This window comes from Puntigrus tetrazona, chromosome 18 (assembly GCF_018831695.1).
Source record: "Puntigrus tetrazona isolate hp1 chromosome 18, ASM1883169v1, whole genome shotgun sequence".
Lineage (NCBI taxonomy): Eukaryota > Metazoa > Chordata > Actinopteri > Cypriniformes > Cyprinidae > Puntigrus > Puntigrus tetrazona.
In genome coordinates, this window is record NC_056716.1 from 6,500,248 (window position 1) to 6,514,093 (window position 13,846).

The window sequence follows — 13,846 nt, forward strand, 5'->3', positions numbered from 1 at the left end:
ATGCTTGCTTATAGAACAGCCACAGGCTCAGCACCTGCCTTCTTCCATTCACTATGTAAGGGTCCTTCCTGTCCCGAAAAACAGAATCCATAGGCTTAGGAATTCAGTCGGTGTTACGTGACCGCATTTGTTTGTTTCTCTCCTCCTTCTTTTCTGTGATTGGCTAATTTTAGTGACGTCTTTTCTGTTAATACCATTAGGTTTCTTTATTGGACACCATCTGGGAGGATCTGGACAATCAGTAATGCACAAATGGAACGGTGTGCATGTTTCGGGAGTTTTGGCTAATCTTTGTGCCATACTGTAATCGAACAAACTGAATTTTTTAATCGTAAGTTAGTGATGTCACGTGACCAGTTTACCAATCACACTAGTTTAGGACTGAGATGCTTGTGTATTTAAGCTATGAGACTTCTTTTCAGTTAGTGAAAAGATAATTGTATGTTTTGTTAATTTCATTTAGCACCGGTTCACTCTGTTTGACACATGGTATATAATGCCTGTATATATATTGACTTAATCATATTTATTTGGCTATTTAATAAAACTTTTGTAACTCTTTTTGGTTTCTTTCTTCTTCCCGCAGGATGCCATTCAGAAGGAGGGAGACCATCACACCAATAGCAGGAAGGGACATGGCTGGGCAATTAAGAAGGTGAAGGGTGGGCCTTAAGTGAACTACACACCGGCATGAGGAACAAAAAGGACATCTAACTAAATAACCACAAAATACCAAACAACTTTACTGTGTTAATGATGGCGACAGAGCATCCAAAAGATTCTAAATGGATAGTCCTTCCTATACCATGCATTAATTATGCTCCGTCCTGCCACAATACCATGGACACACTGGACTACACAGTAATCTACAAAAGTTTTTAATCTTTTCCATAATTCTGAATTTTTGGGACCAATTTACAATCAACTGAGACCTCCAAACGAAAGATCAGGTTCAGGGTATATAATGCCTTATTCTTAATGAACTTTAACTTTAACTCTTTTGGGCAGAAGGAGGGGAGGCAGGAAGGGCAGGGGGTGAAGAGGGGTGTCATAAAAAAAAACAGGAAGAGAGGGTGCTGTTTGCTCTCCTTGATATCCTAATTTCTCATATTAGTTTTATTGCATGGCAGGTTTACTATTACGTTGGCTGAAAGCGCTGGTCCCTAGACATGAATAGAGCTCAGGTCAGGGATGTCCTGATGACTAATCTTTGCCAGGACTCCAGGGAGCATGTCCAGACCCAGGGGAGCTGGATGAGTCAGAGAGTAGTAAAGGGCACATTGTGCTGTCTCCTGTGAGAGGTGCACTTCTGCTATATAAAATCTCTCACAGATTTGACTACTTCAAGGTGGAGTTTCCATTCCCCATGTGTCACAGCTTAAATGGACAGCAAGATCCCTTGGGATGGAATGGCCCCTTTATCCAGCAGATTCTTGCAATTCAGCAATTCTTGTGTCAACAGATGCTTTTGTTCTGGTTTCACAGAAGTGAAGACCATGCCATTGAAACGCGGAGGATGAAATGTGAACTGAATCCTGTAGCCTCTTTCTACATTTTTTTGTACCCAAGTAGATATATTTTTCAAAAGCTTCCACATTGCCAGTTTTCTAAAAAGGGGCACAACCTTTGACATTTCGGCTAGATGAGGGGGGGATGTTGGATGTTTGGCTTCCTGAAACGTGGCAGGAGCAGACCTAACACCTAACATTTTGTTGTAAACCGCTGCTTCCCGAAACACCAGTGGTGTCGCAGCAACAGTCTTTATTCTCTCATAGAATTTTACATGCCCCTCCCTGGGGAGACGCACCCCCCTCAGTCCTGGGTGCACAAAACTCACAACTTTTTCTTCAAGGAGATAATACTCCTCAGGTCTGGTCTCTTTGAGGCAGATTGTGGAGTGCAGCATGCCACTCTCCACTACATGTGGAAAACCAACATAATACGAGAGTTCAACTTGAGGAAACCAGGAAATGAGATCTAATCTAAAGTCTGTAATGAAGGGGTCTGAGACATAAGAATCCATTTGCAGGTTTATTAATAGATGTGGTCAAAATAAAGGCAAGGTCAAACAAAAGCAAACGCAGAAATAGTCCAGAGAGCTAGCGAGGGTCGGTCGATCGGCGAACAGTATCCAAAAGGGGCAAGACAGAGCAAAAATCTAAACACAAGGCAGAGGACGGTACATGGAGATTAACACCTCGGGTAAACAAGGCTAGGCTAAGACAAAATGGATAATGCTTTGTAGAGAGATTAGTCGATATGTGGCCGGGATTATTAACAGACAGGGCTTTAAATAAATGGGTAAACAAGAAAACAACGTAACAAGAGGGGAAGGCTAATGAATTACTATTGTAACAAACAAGGACAAAGGGACAAGGGGACACAGAAACTATGGCAAACAAATACAGACAGGGGTATGTAACCAAGGTTAAAATTCAACCAAGAATATATTATTAATATGTATCAGTATGCATTTAAATAATGTATTAAAATGTTGCACAAAATAATATTGGTTTTCTAAAACTTTAATCTGTATTATTTCAAAATTATATAGAAATGTAATCTCTCATTGAGTGAAATAAAGTGTATGCATATAAAACAAATAAATAAACAAAAGTAAGCGGAAAAGTATAGGTGCGTAGGCGCAGGTTATGAGTTGACGTCAATAGACGCAACCCGGAATAAACAAGAGAGAAGTGTGCTTTTGCTGATCGCGGGAGCAGAAACCGAGCAATAAGATGATCCTTGATTGAGAGTGCCGTGAAATTTCGATGTGGATGTTAATAGTATGCGAAACCCTCCCGGATTTGGTCAGATTTTTGTTCTGTTGTTGTTTTTTTGTTTATGGACAAAATGGTGAAGCATGAGATGGCGAGCCACCCAAGGAACAAGATATTTGAGTCGATTCGGAGAGATCTGTGCCATTGTACTTTGGTAGGATTTAACTAGTTCTTACTCATCATTATACCACAAGTGGACATTCTATTTTTTGAATGTTTCTGTGGACTGAGGAATTCCATATACAGACTGAAAAAAAGAAAGAAAGTGAATCATATTGTTCATTTGTGAGCTGTTTTGAGTTTTCATTTATTTATTTATTTTTCCTCTTTCCTGTTGTTTTTTTAATTAATTAAAAATATATATATATATAATAAAAAAAAAAAAATATATATATATATATATATATATATATATATATATATATATATATATATATATATATATATATATATATATATATATTGCAAGTTAACTTTCCCTGGTTTTGTCTTTTATATGACACAGTAATTCTGGGTAAAAAGAATAACTGCAGTAGGCTGTTACAGGTAGCACAGACAGTCCGCGGTGGAGTGCCCTCTGATGGAGTTTGTGGGCACAGTCATAGTTTACTCAATATTCATAATACTTTTATTTTTAGTATACTGTGTGCTGCTCTCAGAGCATGAGTACTCATAATCTATGGAAAAATAATTTATGGACCTTCTTTGTAAATTCCTCTTGTTGATAGTGTTCTGGTCAGTGATGTGGTGACCAAATGGAGGTTCTGGTTATCCATGCATGGAGCTTAATAAGAAGCTCTAAAGAGCTCTAAGAACCACGTCCTGTTGGGCTAATGAGGGGCCACAAACATGAGCTGTCTATGGAAAATGGAAAATTCCACCTGACCTTGCACATTGTCTATGTGATGAGGGGTGACTGGTGGAAATGCATACTTGTGCAGATCCAGCTGTGAGTCAGTGCTTCCTTGTAGAGAGGAGCCTCGTTCAGAGAGTACCATAAATGGCAGTGAGTCCATTTCCGATGAATTAAACAGGTCCACCTGGACTTCAGCGAACAGTCTCCAAATTGGCTAAACTGTGTGGTGAAGCCTCCACTTTTCTCGAGACTGGTCACTTCAGCCTCCTCCGTTTGGCAGCCCAGAAAAGCACAGGCCACCATCTCAGCATTAGACCTGTGGGTGCTGGTTTAGCTGTGTCATCAGCTTCTTGACAGATCACTTTGATCGCAATCCCCAAATAAGAGATTGAATTCTCCCAAAGACAAGCTCTCAACTGGTAAATACAAGGCATTGGAGGAACAGGAAAGCAGGAAACCCAATGGTAGAAGTACCAGAGTGGCAAGCAGTCATGTTCACAAAGGGTTTTTTAACGAAGAACTTGAATCATGAGTGCAACTTGCTGGTGGTAAGTGCTTCGAAAGTGGTACAAAGCCGCATTGTGAGCATTCCCTAAACTTTAGGCGAGATGTACCAATCACAACCAGAAGCACACAGGTGGATGATATAACACACAAATCAACCTGTAAAGCTCTTTTGGAGAATTTGCTCTTTTAGGAGGAAATTTGCTTTTAAAGATTGTCTTTGAAGCACCCAGCAGAGCTCTCACGAATGACAGAGGAAAGGGGAAGGGAACTTTGCTATAACTGACTGCAAACTGCAAGCAATTATAGAAAGTAGTTTTTGTTTTTTTGTGAAGGGTAGGTTTAAGGATAGAGTAGGGTAGGGTAGGGTAAAGAGCTATAAAATACAGTGTGCAGTATGCAAACGTGTGTGACTTAATAGAATAACCCTCTACAAATCAAGTTTGTCTAATCTCAGCACGTTTGAATAGATAAAAGAGATAAAATACACACAGGCAATCTTTGTGAGTTTTTTTTTATTAATAAGCTACCATCTGCTGAAGTCTTTTCCAAGGAAAATAATTAGTTTTAACATAAAATCTGTAAAATTGACAGATTACTGTTATACAAATATTAAACTTTTTCACAAATAGCAAATAGCTCTATACTATTCTGGGAAAATATGATTTGTCATCTGTTTTCCTGATAATGGAGAACTTTGATTTTGCGTTTGAAGCATTTCAACGTGTTCCTGGATCAACATCTTTGTTTAAACTAGAACAACATTGTGATCAACCAATCAAATTTAAGAACCAGTTTATAGTTTATGTGAAGTTAAGGCTTACAATCAATATTTGGTGCTTGTACATCAGTGTCATTCATCTATCATTTCAAAATTATTTTTTTTATTGTTTTTCCAGGGTCAACAAAATTTTAGTTAAAAAAAAGTTAGACAGGTTTCTCTTTTGCTTTATTGAATTTTAACTCCTCATTTACTCTTCTGTTAAAGTAAGTTTTGGCATATCTGAAACATAAGTCAAAACTTTGAGTGATGTCACCACCTGTTATTCTCTTTGTGATGTGAAGTATTTATCAGTTTATTTGTTGAAAATCTTCCCCATCATATGTTGTTTTGTATTTTGCTCAGGCTTACACATGATTATATAACATTTTGGTGCAAATATGCAGAATAGTAAACCGAAGCTTGAAGCTAAAATAGCAAATATCTCCACAGCTACGGTTAATTTTCCAGGTGAACTAACATAAGATGGGATAAAGGTGATCCATACAGCACAGAATATGAGCATACTGAATGTAATGAATTTGGCTTCATTGAATTTATCAGGCAGCGTGCGAGCTAGAAAAGCCATAATAAAGCACAAGACAGCCAACAGGCCAATATAACCCAGAACAGCAGAGAAACCTAAAGTGGAACCTAGACTGCACTCAAGTATAATCTTTTCTTTGTAATATTTCATGTTTTTGATAGGGAATGGCGGAGATATTGTTAGCCAGAGTACACAAATAAAAATCTGTATAAGTGTAAAGACAAGAACACTAAGTCGTTGTTGTGCAGGCCCAAACCATTTCATAACATTACTTCCTGGAAGTGTAGCCTTAAAGGCCATTAACACCACTATGGTTTTCCCCAAAACACAGGAGATACAGAGAACAAAAGTGATCCCAAATGCTGTGTGACGCAACATACAGGACCACTCTGTGGGCTGACCAATAAAAGTAAGAGAACAAAGGAAACACAAAATCAGTGATAAGAGCAACAGGAAACTCAATTCTGAGTTGTTGGCTTTTACTATAGGGGTGTCCTTTTTACTGTAAAACAGTGCCGCTACCAGTACAGTTATTCCTACCCCAAACAGTGAGAAAAAGACTAGCACTATTCCCATAACTTCTGTGAATGACAGAAACTCTACAGCCTTTAATACACATGAATTTTTCTCAGCATTCGACCAATATTCCTCTGGACACTGCCTGCAGTTGTTTGAATCTAGAAAAGAAGTTGTGGTTACTATGGTTACACATACACACACACACACACACAGACAATAAATAAATAAAAACATTTATTAACTCTTTAAGGCATTGCATGCAGAAACTGGAGAAAAAGAGGAAGGATAACCTGTCTCATTACTGATTTCTCCTTCTGCACATGGAATACAGTCATAACAGCAAACAGGCCGTCCTTTCTGCGCAGCCTTCCTAGTGCCTGGAGGACAGCTGTCACTGCACGCAGACCTTGGTTTCTACATAGAAATATGCATTATATATAATTAGATGCAGTGTAAAAATATTTATCGTTTTTGTTTGTTTTTGAGAACCAATAATATAAGAGTTTCAACACTGATGCCAGTGTAAAGGTTGAGCTATTAAGGGCTCATGGACAATCCAGCACCATTGCTTTACCATAGTAATGTGATTTTGTTGTTCTTTTGCTCACTAATGCCCTCTGCTGATGCTTATGTCTGTATGTCTGTCTGATCAAATATCTTTGTTACCTGACCTTTTTGCTATGAATTTCCAGTGCAAATAAACAATAAAAACACATAGTATACAACTACATTTGAATTACTTATTTGTGTGTGTGTCTGTCTGTCTGTCTCTGTCTGTCTGTTTGTCCATCCATGCATACAAATTAAAAATAATAAATTATGTTTATCTGTAAATGCAAACAGGATTTCTGTAAGGGCTAGGTTTACGGTTGTGTTAGGTTGAAGGCATAGGAAATATTGTTTGGTAAGTATAAATATAAAATAATGTGTGTGTGTTTACTGTGCTGTGTCATATGTGTAGGCTATTGCAAGTGTTTTGATTTTTTTTTTTCCCTCAAATTGCATGATTGCTTTACCTCAAGCTTTTCTCCAGCCCAGATTATATTTTTAGTGTTAAGTACAAAGCGCTGGTCAGGAGGCAGTGAGGCATCATAGTAACCTACTGGTGTAAATTGGATTGATCCATTTGCATCCTGCTGCCAGTTTATAACTTCATATTGGGCTACAACTGCACCAGTGCTGTCAAACCAGACACGATCTCCCATCTTTATGGTAAAATTTACCTTTTTAAGAGCCTCAACCACCTATTAAAGATTTCAAAAAGATTTTTCAGAAAGAAGAAAAAAAAAATAAAAAAAATTTGACTGTATGTACTGTTTATGTGTGTGTGTGGTAAATTTGCTACCTGCTGTGGTTGTATTTTCAGGTCTGTTTCACAACCCTCCTTTTTTTTGCACTTTAGCAGATTGTGTAAGGAATGAGCCACAGCATAAACTGATTTGTAGACATTGCCAGCATATCTTTGTTCAGGCACATCGTCATTGTTGCTTTTCAGCACAAGAAGATCTTGATATACATCGCAAATTAATCCATATTGGGAAGAATTACTCTCAGTCTGAAAGCATGGAAATGCTGTTTCCCAGAATTCTTTTAAAACATAATCTGCAAAACCTGCAACATCAATTTTTTTCACTGCAAACCCTATTGATCCTCCTAGCACATGAAAACTATTTGAAGTGATCATACTGTCTGCTGTTATCCATGCTTCAACACCTATTACTTGAAGGCCTGTAATGTTCTGAATAATTAACTGATCAAGTAGATTGTTCATTTCAAAATTGGTAAGAAATGCGACAATTACTTTTGCAGTGCCTTTTTTTATTGTTGCCACAACGTTTTTGAGTTTTTCAGGCTCCTTTCTCTGAAATTTCACAGAGTACTCCACACAAATCCCCTCTTTCTCAACTGTATCCAGAAATATGGCCATTCCGTAGTTTCCATAGTCATTGTCACTGTTCACAGCTCCAACCCAAGACCAGCCAAAGTGCTTGATTAAGTACGCAAGAGCTCTGCTCTGATGATAATCACTGGGTATTGTCCTAAAGAAATAGGGGTAATCTTTCCTATTACTGAGACATTCACATGAGGCTGAGGGACTTATCTGAAAAAAAAAAAAACAGTGAAACAGTTATCATTATGTTAATTATGTCAAACATTTAACATTTTTGCTCCTTACCACAGGAATTTTAAAAGGTCCTGTAGTTCTGGACAAAATCACTGTGTTGGAAGACTCAGTTTCTCCAATGATAGCATGTATAGGTGACTGTCCATTGCATCTATCCCCTGATGCTACTTCTTGACCATTCATTAATGCCATATTTGCACCCATTGAAGATAGTATTGAACCACAGGTATCATAAATTTGGTAGCCAATAGAAACATTTGGAAGTAAACTTTCATTCCTGTTAATCTCCTCAATGGCAAAAATCATGATTTGAGCCATTCGAAAATCTCGTAGACTTGCACTACAGAGCATTAAATAAATAACATTAATGAATAAATTAATAAATGCATATCTTCTATAACAAGTAACAAACCTTGAGCATGATGAAAGCTGAGGCTTTTGAGTAAACTTAAATGAAGGTAATGTCTCTATGCTGTGGACTGGAAAAAGTGCTCCAATAGTTACATCTCCATCCTTTGATAACAGTGGGTACTTAGGGTCTCCCATCATTCGACAAAGAGGCTTTTCTGCCTTTGCATGTAGTTGAAAGAAAAGCAGAAGTGTGTAAAGAAAGACAGACATCTGAAAGAATGAGTTCAACTGTGGTCAAATGCAGCTGACTTGATATGCTATTTGCACTTTTATGCACATAATTAATAGGGATGATTGATTGTGAATGCAGCCAATGACCTCATAGGGCAGGACATGGGTCCAGTCATTCAGGGGTGGAATAGAGTCAAGCTATTATGATAGATTATGATTTTAATAAAGCCATCACAGGGTACTATATTGGCTAATACTGTGAACACTGAAATAATAAGTTGCAGTGAAATTATATTATGATACATAGTGTCTAAGAAATTATTCCTCTTTAGTATTCTTTGTTCTCACATTTATTTGTTGCATGAGGAATCGTATTATTTGTGCAAAATATCTGATGTATACACTCCTTTTTCTATAGGGATAGTTCACCAAAAAACATTGAAATTTATCAGCTTACCCCTAAGGCATTCAATATTCTAGAAGTCTTGAAAAACAGTCGCTCACCATAAATAGAAGGATTAGAGACATTATATAGACATATATATATATATATATATATATATATATATATATATATATATATATATATATATATATATATATATATATATATATATATATATATATTGCAAGCGTCCCGAGCAGCCATCAGTGTCGCCCTGGGTACCGATGAGGAGCATGTGCACCCGTCCGTCACAGTCTGATCGGTCCCAGCTGTCCCCAATCAGCAAAGTGCCATAAAAAGGCCACGCGGCATGCTGACTGCAAGCATTTGCCTACATGATCGCCGACATTAACAGCTCTTCTCTTGTCCCCTATAGAAAGCAGCATCTAGTCCAATCAGCATGCACCCCTCGGCACAGACACACACTGCACCAGGAAGAAGGAAGAAAGAGAGAGAGCACTCCGGCACCCTTGAGCATGCGGACTTTCACCTTCAACCATATTTTTGACTTCTTTTTGCTAAATAAACCCACCCTCTGGTGTTTTGATCTGAGCCCTCCTTGCCTCCTTGCTGTTCTCCCCGTCACACTGGTGGAAAATGCGGTCAAGAGTGTGAAGAAGCTACCAAGTTGTTGCCGAAAATGTCCGCTCATGACATTCCAACAAATGTTCAAAATGACTGCCAATGCAGAAGGTTGGCTCCCAGAGGTCTGGGCACAGATACTAGCTCCCCTGTTAACCAGCGAGACGCAGAGAAATTCTCTCCTGGCCTTTCACCCATAGTCGCAGCCCAGCAGTTCCACAGCTGGGAGTATAATCCCCGCCTCCCCACCCGGGCAAAAGTGGCCGAGCTCGAACGCCTCGCCCAACGCTGGCTTCTCGACGGCAACCCAACAGCGGGTCAGGTAGCGGAGCGTGTTGTAGTCGACCAGTTCCTGAGAGCCCTTTCCCGCTCACACAGACAAGCGGTCAGGAGACCACTCTCATCCGATAGCAGGACACCTCGGAGCAGCCAACACTGCCCAGCACATTCGGGACAGCTTCTACTGGCCAGGTCTTGACCCAGAAGTTTTGCCAAGCCTGCCCGACGTGCCAGCTAATGACGCCTCGCACTCCTCCCCCAAGTCCTCTCATTCCGCTGCCCATCATCGATGTGCTCTTCAAGCGCATCGGGATGGACCTAGTGGGGCCGTTGCCGAAGTCCGCCCAGGAACACGATCACGTTCTGGTCATCGTCGACTATGCCACCCGCTACCCCGAGGCAGTGCCCCTCCAAAAGGCCACGGCGAAGGCGATCGTGAAAGAGCTGTTCCTCCTCTTCAGCTGGGTCGGCAAACCAGCCGAGATTCTGACCGACCAGGGTACCCCCTTCATGTCCTGGCTAATGGCTGACCTCTGCCGGCTGCTGCGAGTGAAAGAGTTGAGGACCACGGTTTATCATCCCCAGACGGATGGCCTGGTTGAGAGGTTTAACCAAACGCTGAAACAAATGCTCTGACATCCTGAAATCCAAGATTGCGGCGCGGCAGTAGCAGTGTTTTTTGTATGCTTCAGACAAAATTTTGTATGCTTCAGCCAAAATTTCGTAGGGCTTGGACACCAACGACAGTTGTGTCCACGCATACGACCACTAGACACTGAAACTGCTCAGAAACTACGCAACAACTAAACGACGTTGCCCTACCAGATGCGCTGAATAAAATAACGGTGAGGAAGTCCACCCCTCATACCAATGACCCAATACTCTGCTTCACCACAGCTGACGTGAGGAAAACACTTTATAGAGTTAACCCATGGAAGTCTGCTGGACCGGACAACATTCCAGGCAGAGTACTAAAGGAGTGTGCAGAGCAGCTAGCTGATGTCCTCACTGATATCTTCAATATCTCTCTGAGCAGCTCTGTCATTCCAACGTGCCTCAAAACAACAACAATTGTCCCGGTGCCTAAGAAGTCTGTGGTTTCGTGCCTCAATGACTATCGTCCCGTCGCACTCACACCAATTGTGATGAAATGCTTCGAGAGGCTTTTAATGAGGCACAGCTACCACTTTCACTTGACCCATTACAGTTTGGGTCTCGTCAGCAAGAACAACAACGGATCAGCATACAGATGATGATTACAGCAGCCCTCCATATTGCCCTCTCACATCTGGACTCAAAGGGAAACTATGTCTGAATGCTGTTCATTGACTTCAGCTCAGCATTCAACACCATCATCCCTCAGAACTTATAGAGAAGCTAATCCTGCTGGGCCTGAACCTTCTCTGCAACTGGATCCTGGACTTTCTGACAGGCAGACCTCAATCAGTCCGGATCGGGAACAAATTATCTCCAGTACCACCACACTGAACACTGGAGCTCCTCAGGGCTGTGTGCTCAGTCCACTGCTGTTCACTTTGCGACTCTACGACTGTGAGCGAGGCTGATCTCCAATCATATAATCAAGACAACAACAATTGTCCCGGTGCCTGGACCAAGTCTGTGGTTTCGTGCCTCAGCTGACTATCACTGCCTGGCTTCACACCAATTGTGATGAAATGCTTCGAGAGGCTTTTAATGAGGCACATCATTGTCAAAGATGCACAGCTCCAATCATCACATGGGTCTCATCAGCAAGAACAACAAGTCAGCATACAGAGATGAGGTGCAGCAGCTCACAACGCTGCATCCCAACAATCTATCTCTGAATGTCGATAGACAAAGGAGATGATTGTTGACTTCAAGCAAGCAAAGAGTGACCATTCCCCGCTGTCCATCTGGGTCCAAAGTGGAGACTGGAGCAAGAGCACCAAATTCACTTGGTGTTCATCTGGTAACCTTTCTTCTCAACACCAGCTCCACCAGAAAGCCCAGCAGTGCCTCACTTCTGAGGAGGCTGAGGAAAGCTCATCTCCATTCTTGCACCCATCCTGACCATGTTCTATAGGTGGACCATTGAGAGCGAATCCTGTGCAGCTGCATCACTGCCTGGCTTTGGAATTGCACCGTGTCGGATCGCAAGACCTCCAAAGCAGTGAGGACAGCTGAAAAGATCACTGGCGTGCTCTGCCCTCTATCACGGACATTTACACCACACGCTGCATCCACAAAGCCCACAATATAGCACAGGACCCTGTCTTCCTTCAATATATTATTTTGTATTCCTGCCATCTGGAAAGAGGTACTGGAGCATGGAGAAACGTCACAATCTCATTACAGATTGCAGTTTCTTCCCACAAGACATCAGACTCCTCAATAACCACACCTGAATGGACGTCCTGTTCCATAAGCATTCTTGCATAATATTTATTGTTGTGCACTGGGACCTTATTGTTGTTTGAATTTTGTATCCTCTTGCACTCCAATTATGTCTTTGCCTTTGCACTAATTTTATCTTTGCACTGTTTGCACTAGTTTGCACACTGGGTTTTATATACTCCCTGCTGTTTGCACTAGTCTGCACACTTTGCAAAGCTGTCCTAAGACACTGTCTTAGCTCAATATATGAGTTCTTTTGTATTTTGTTGCCCTGGTGACTCCATGTAGCACCAGGTCCTGGAGCTGCGGTATTACCTCCTCGGCCGGAAGTTCCGGAAGGTTGGGGGAGTGTAAGAGCGTCCCGAGCAGCGATCAGCGACACTCTGGTTACCGACGAGGAGCGTGTGCACCTGCCCGTCACAGGCTGATCAGTCCCAGCTGTCCCCAATCAGCAAAGTGGCATAAAAAGGCCACGCGGCACGCTAACTGCAAGCATTCGCCTCCATGATCGCCAAAACTAACAGCTCTTCTCTTGTCCCCTATAGAAAGCGGTGTCTAGCCCGATCAACATGCACCCCACGGCACGACACAAACTGCACCAGGAGGAAGGAAGAAAGAGAGAGAGCACACCGGCACCCCTGAGCATGCAGACTTTCACCTTCACCTGTATTTTTGACTTCTTTTTGTTAAATAAACCCACCCTCCGGGGTTTTGATTTGAGCCCTCCTTGCTGTGTGTTTCTTCACCCCGTCACAATATATATAGATTTATAGACACACCTCTTGTTATGTCGTGAATAGATCGATAACCCATCGAATATGAATATAAATGTGTGTGTTTAACAGAAAAATCTACTCTTCTTTCTTCCTCCCCTTTGGATTGCTTAAAAGAGATTAAATCTTGTTTTATTGCTTATATTTGTATAAGCAATATATATATATATATATATATATATATATATATATATATATATATATATATATATATATATATATATATATATATGCTTATATTTTTAGTAGATATGCAATAATTTTTTCATTACCATATGGCCGACACCCAGCTTTATTTGTCCTTTAACAGAAAAAATCTACTCTTCTTTCTTCCTCCCCTTTGGATTGCTTAAAAGAGATTAAATCTTGTTTTTAGTGAAGCTAAAACAAGAATAGAGAATAACTGGCAAAACAGAGGTTCCTCCTTGGGAACTCAAGCTGCGTTACAATATGCTTTGGGAAAGCCTTAGCGTGACCATGCGCTGAATCTGCTGTGAAATCTGTTCAATTTGAAATCTGTTCAATTTGAAGGACATATGTATCCAGTGCTTGCCCAAGTGAGGTTTTCCTGCCACCAAACAAACCATAAGCCTCATATCTCTCTGACTTGCTTCATTTTAAAACCTCAAAGTGTACCCTTAGAAATGTATTCATTTGTTTCCCTTGATAAACTTTCTGTCTGTTTAGTCACTATGGGGTCTAGCTGTGATTTTCCTCA

The 13,846-nt window shown here is 40.7% G+C and overlaps 1 protein-coding gene across 1 annotated transcript; it reads right to left on the bottom strand.

The window, feature by feature from the left end:
• Positions 1-5,216: 5,216 nt before the first annotated feature.
• Positions 5,217-8,806, bottom strand: LOC122323018 (extracellular calcium-sensing receptor-like). The gene is made up of 6 exons (XM_043216631.1): positions 8,504-8,806; positions 8,143-8,431; positions 7,312-8,067; positions 6,983-7,210; positions 6,257-6,380; positions 5,217-6,124 (listed from the first exon to the last, which is right to left on the bottom strand). The coding sequence occupies exons 1-6, from the start codon at positions 8,710-8,712 to the stop codon at positions 5,217-5,219; spliced, it is 2,514 nt and encodes an 837-aa protein (XP_043072566.1). The 5' UTR covers positions 8,713-8,806.
• Between the last annotated feature and the right edge of the window lie 5,040 nt (positions 8,807-13,846).

Coding starts and splice junctions, on each gene's coding strand:
- LOC122323018 (XM_043216631.1), bottom strand. CDS start 8,712: ATGTCTGTCTTTCTTTACACACTTCTGCTTTTCTTTCAACTACATGCA. Junction 7,211..7,311: donor TGAAAATACAACCACAGCAG/GTAGCAAATTTA, acceptor AATCTTTAATAG/GTGGTTGAGGCTCTTAAAAA. Junction 6,381..6,982: donor GGGCTGGAGAAAAGCTTGAG/GTAAAGCAATCA, acceptor ATTTCTATGTAG/AAACCAAGGTCTGCGTGCAG.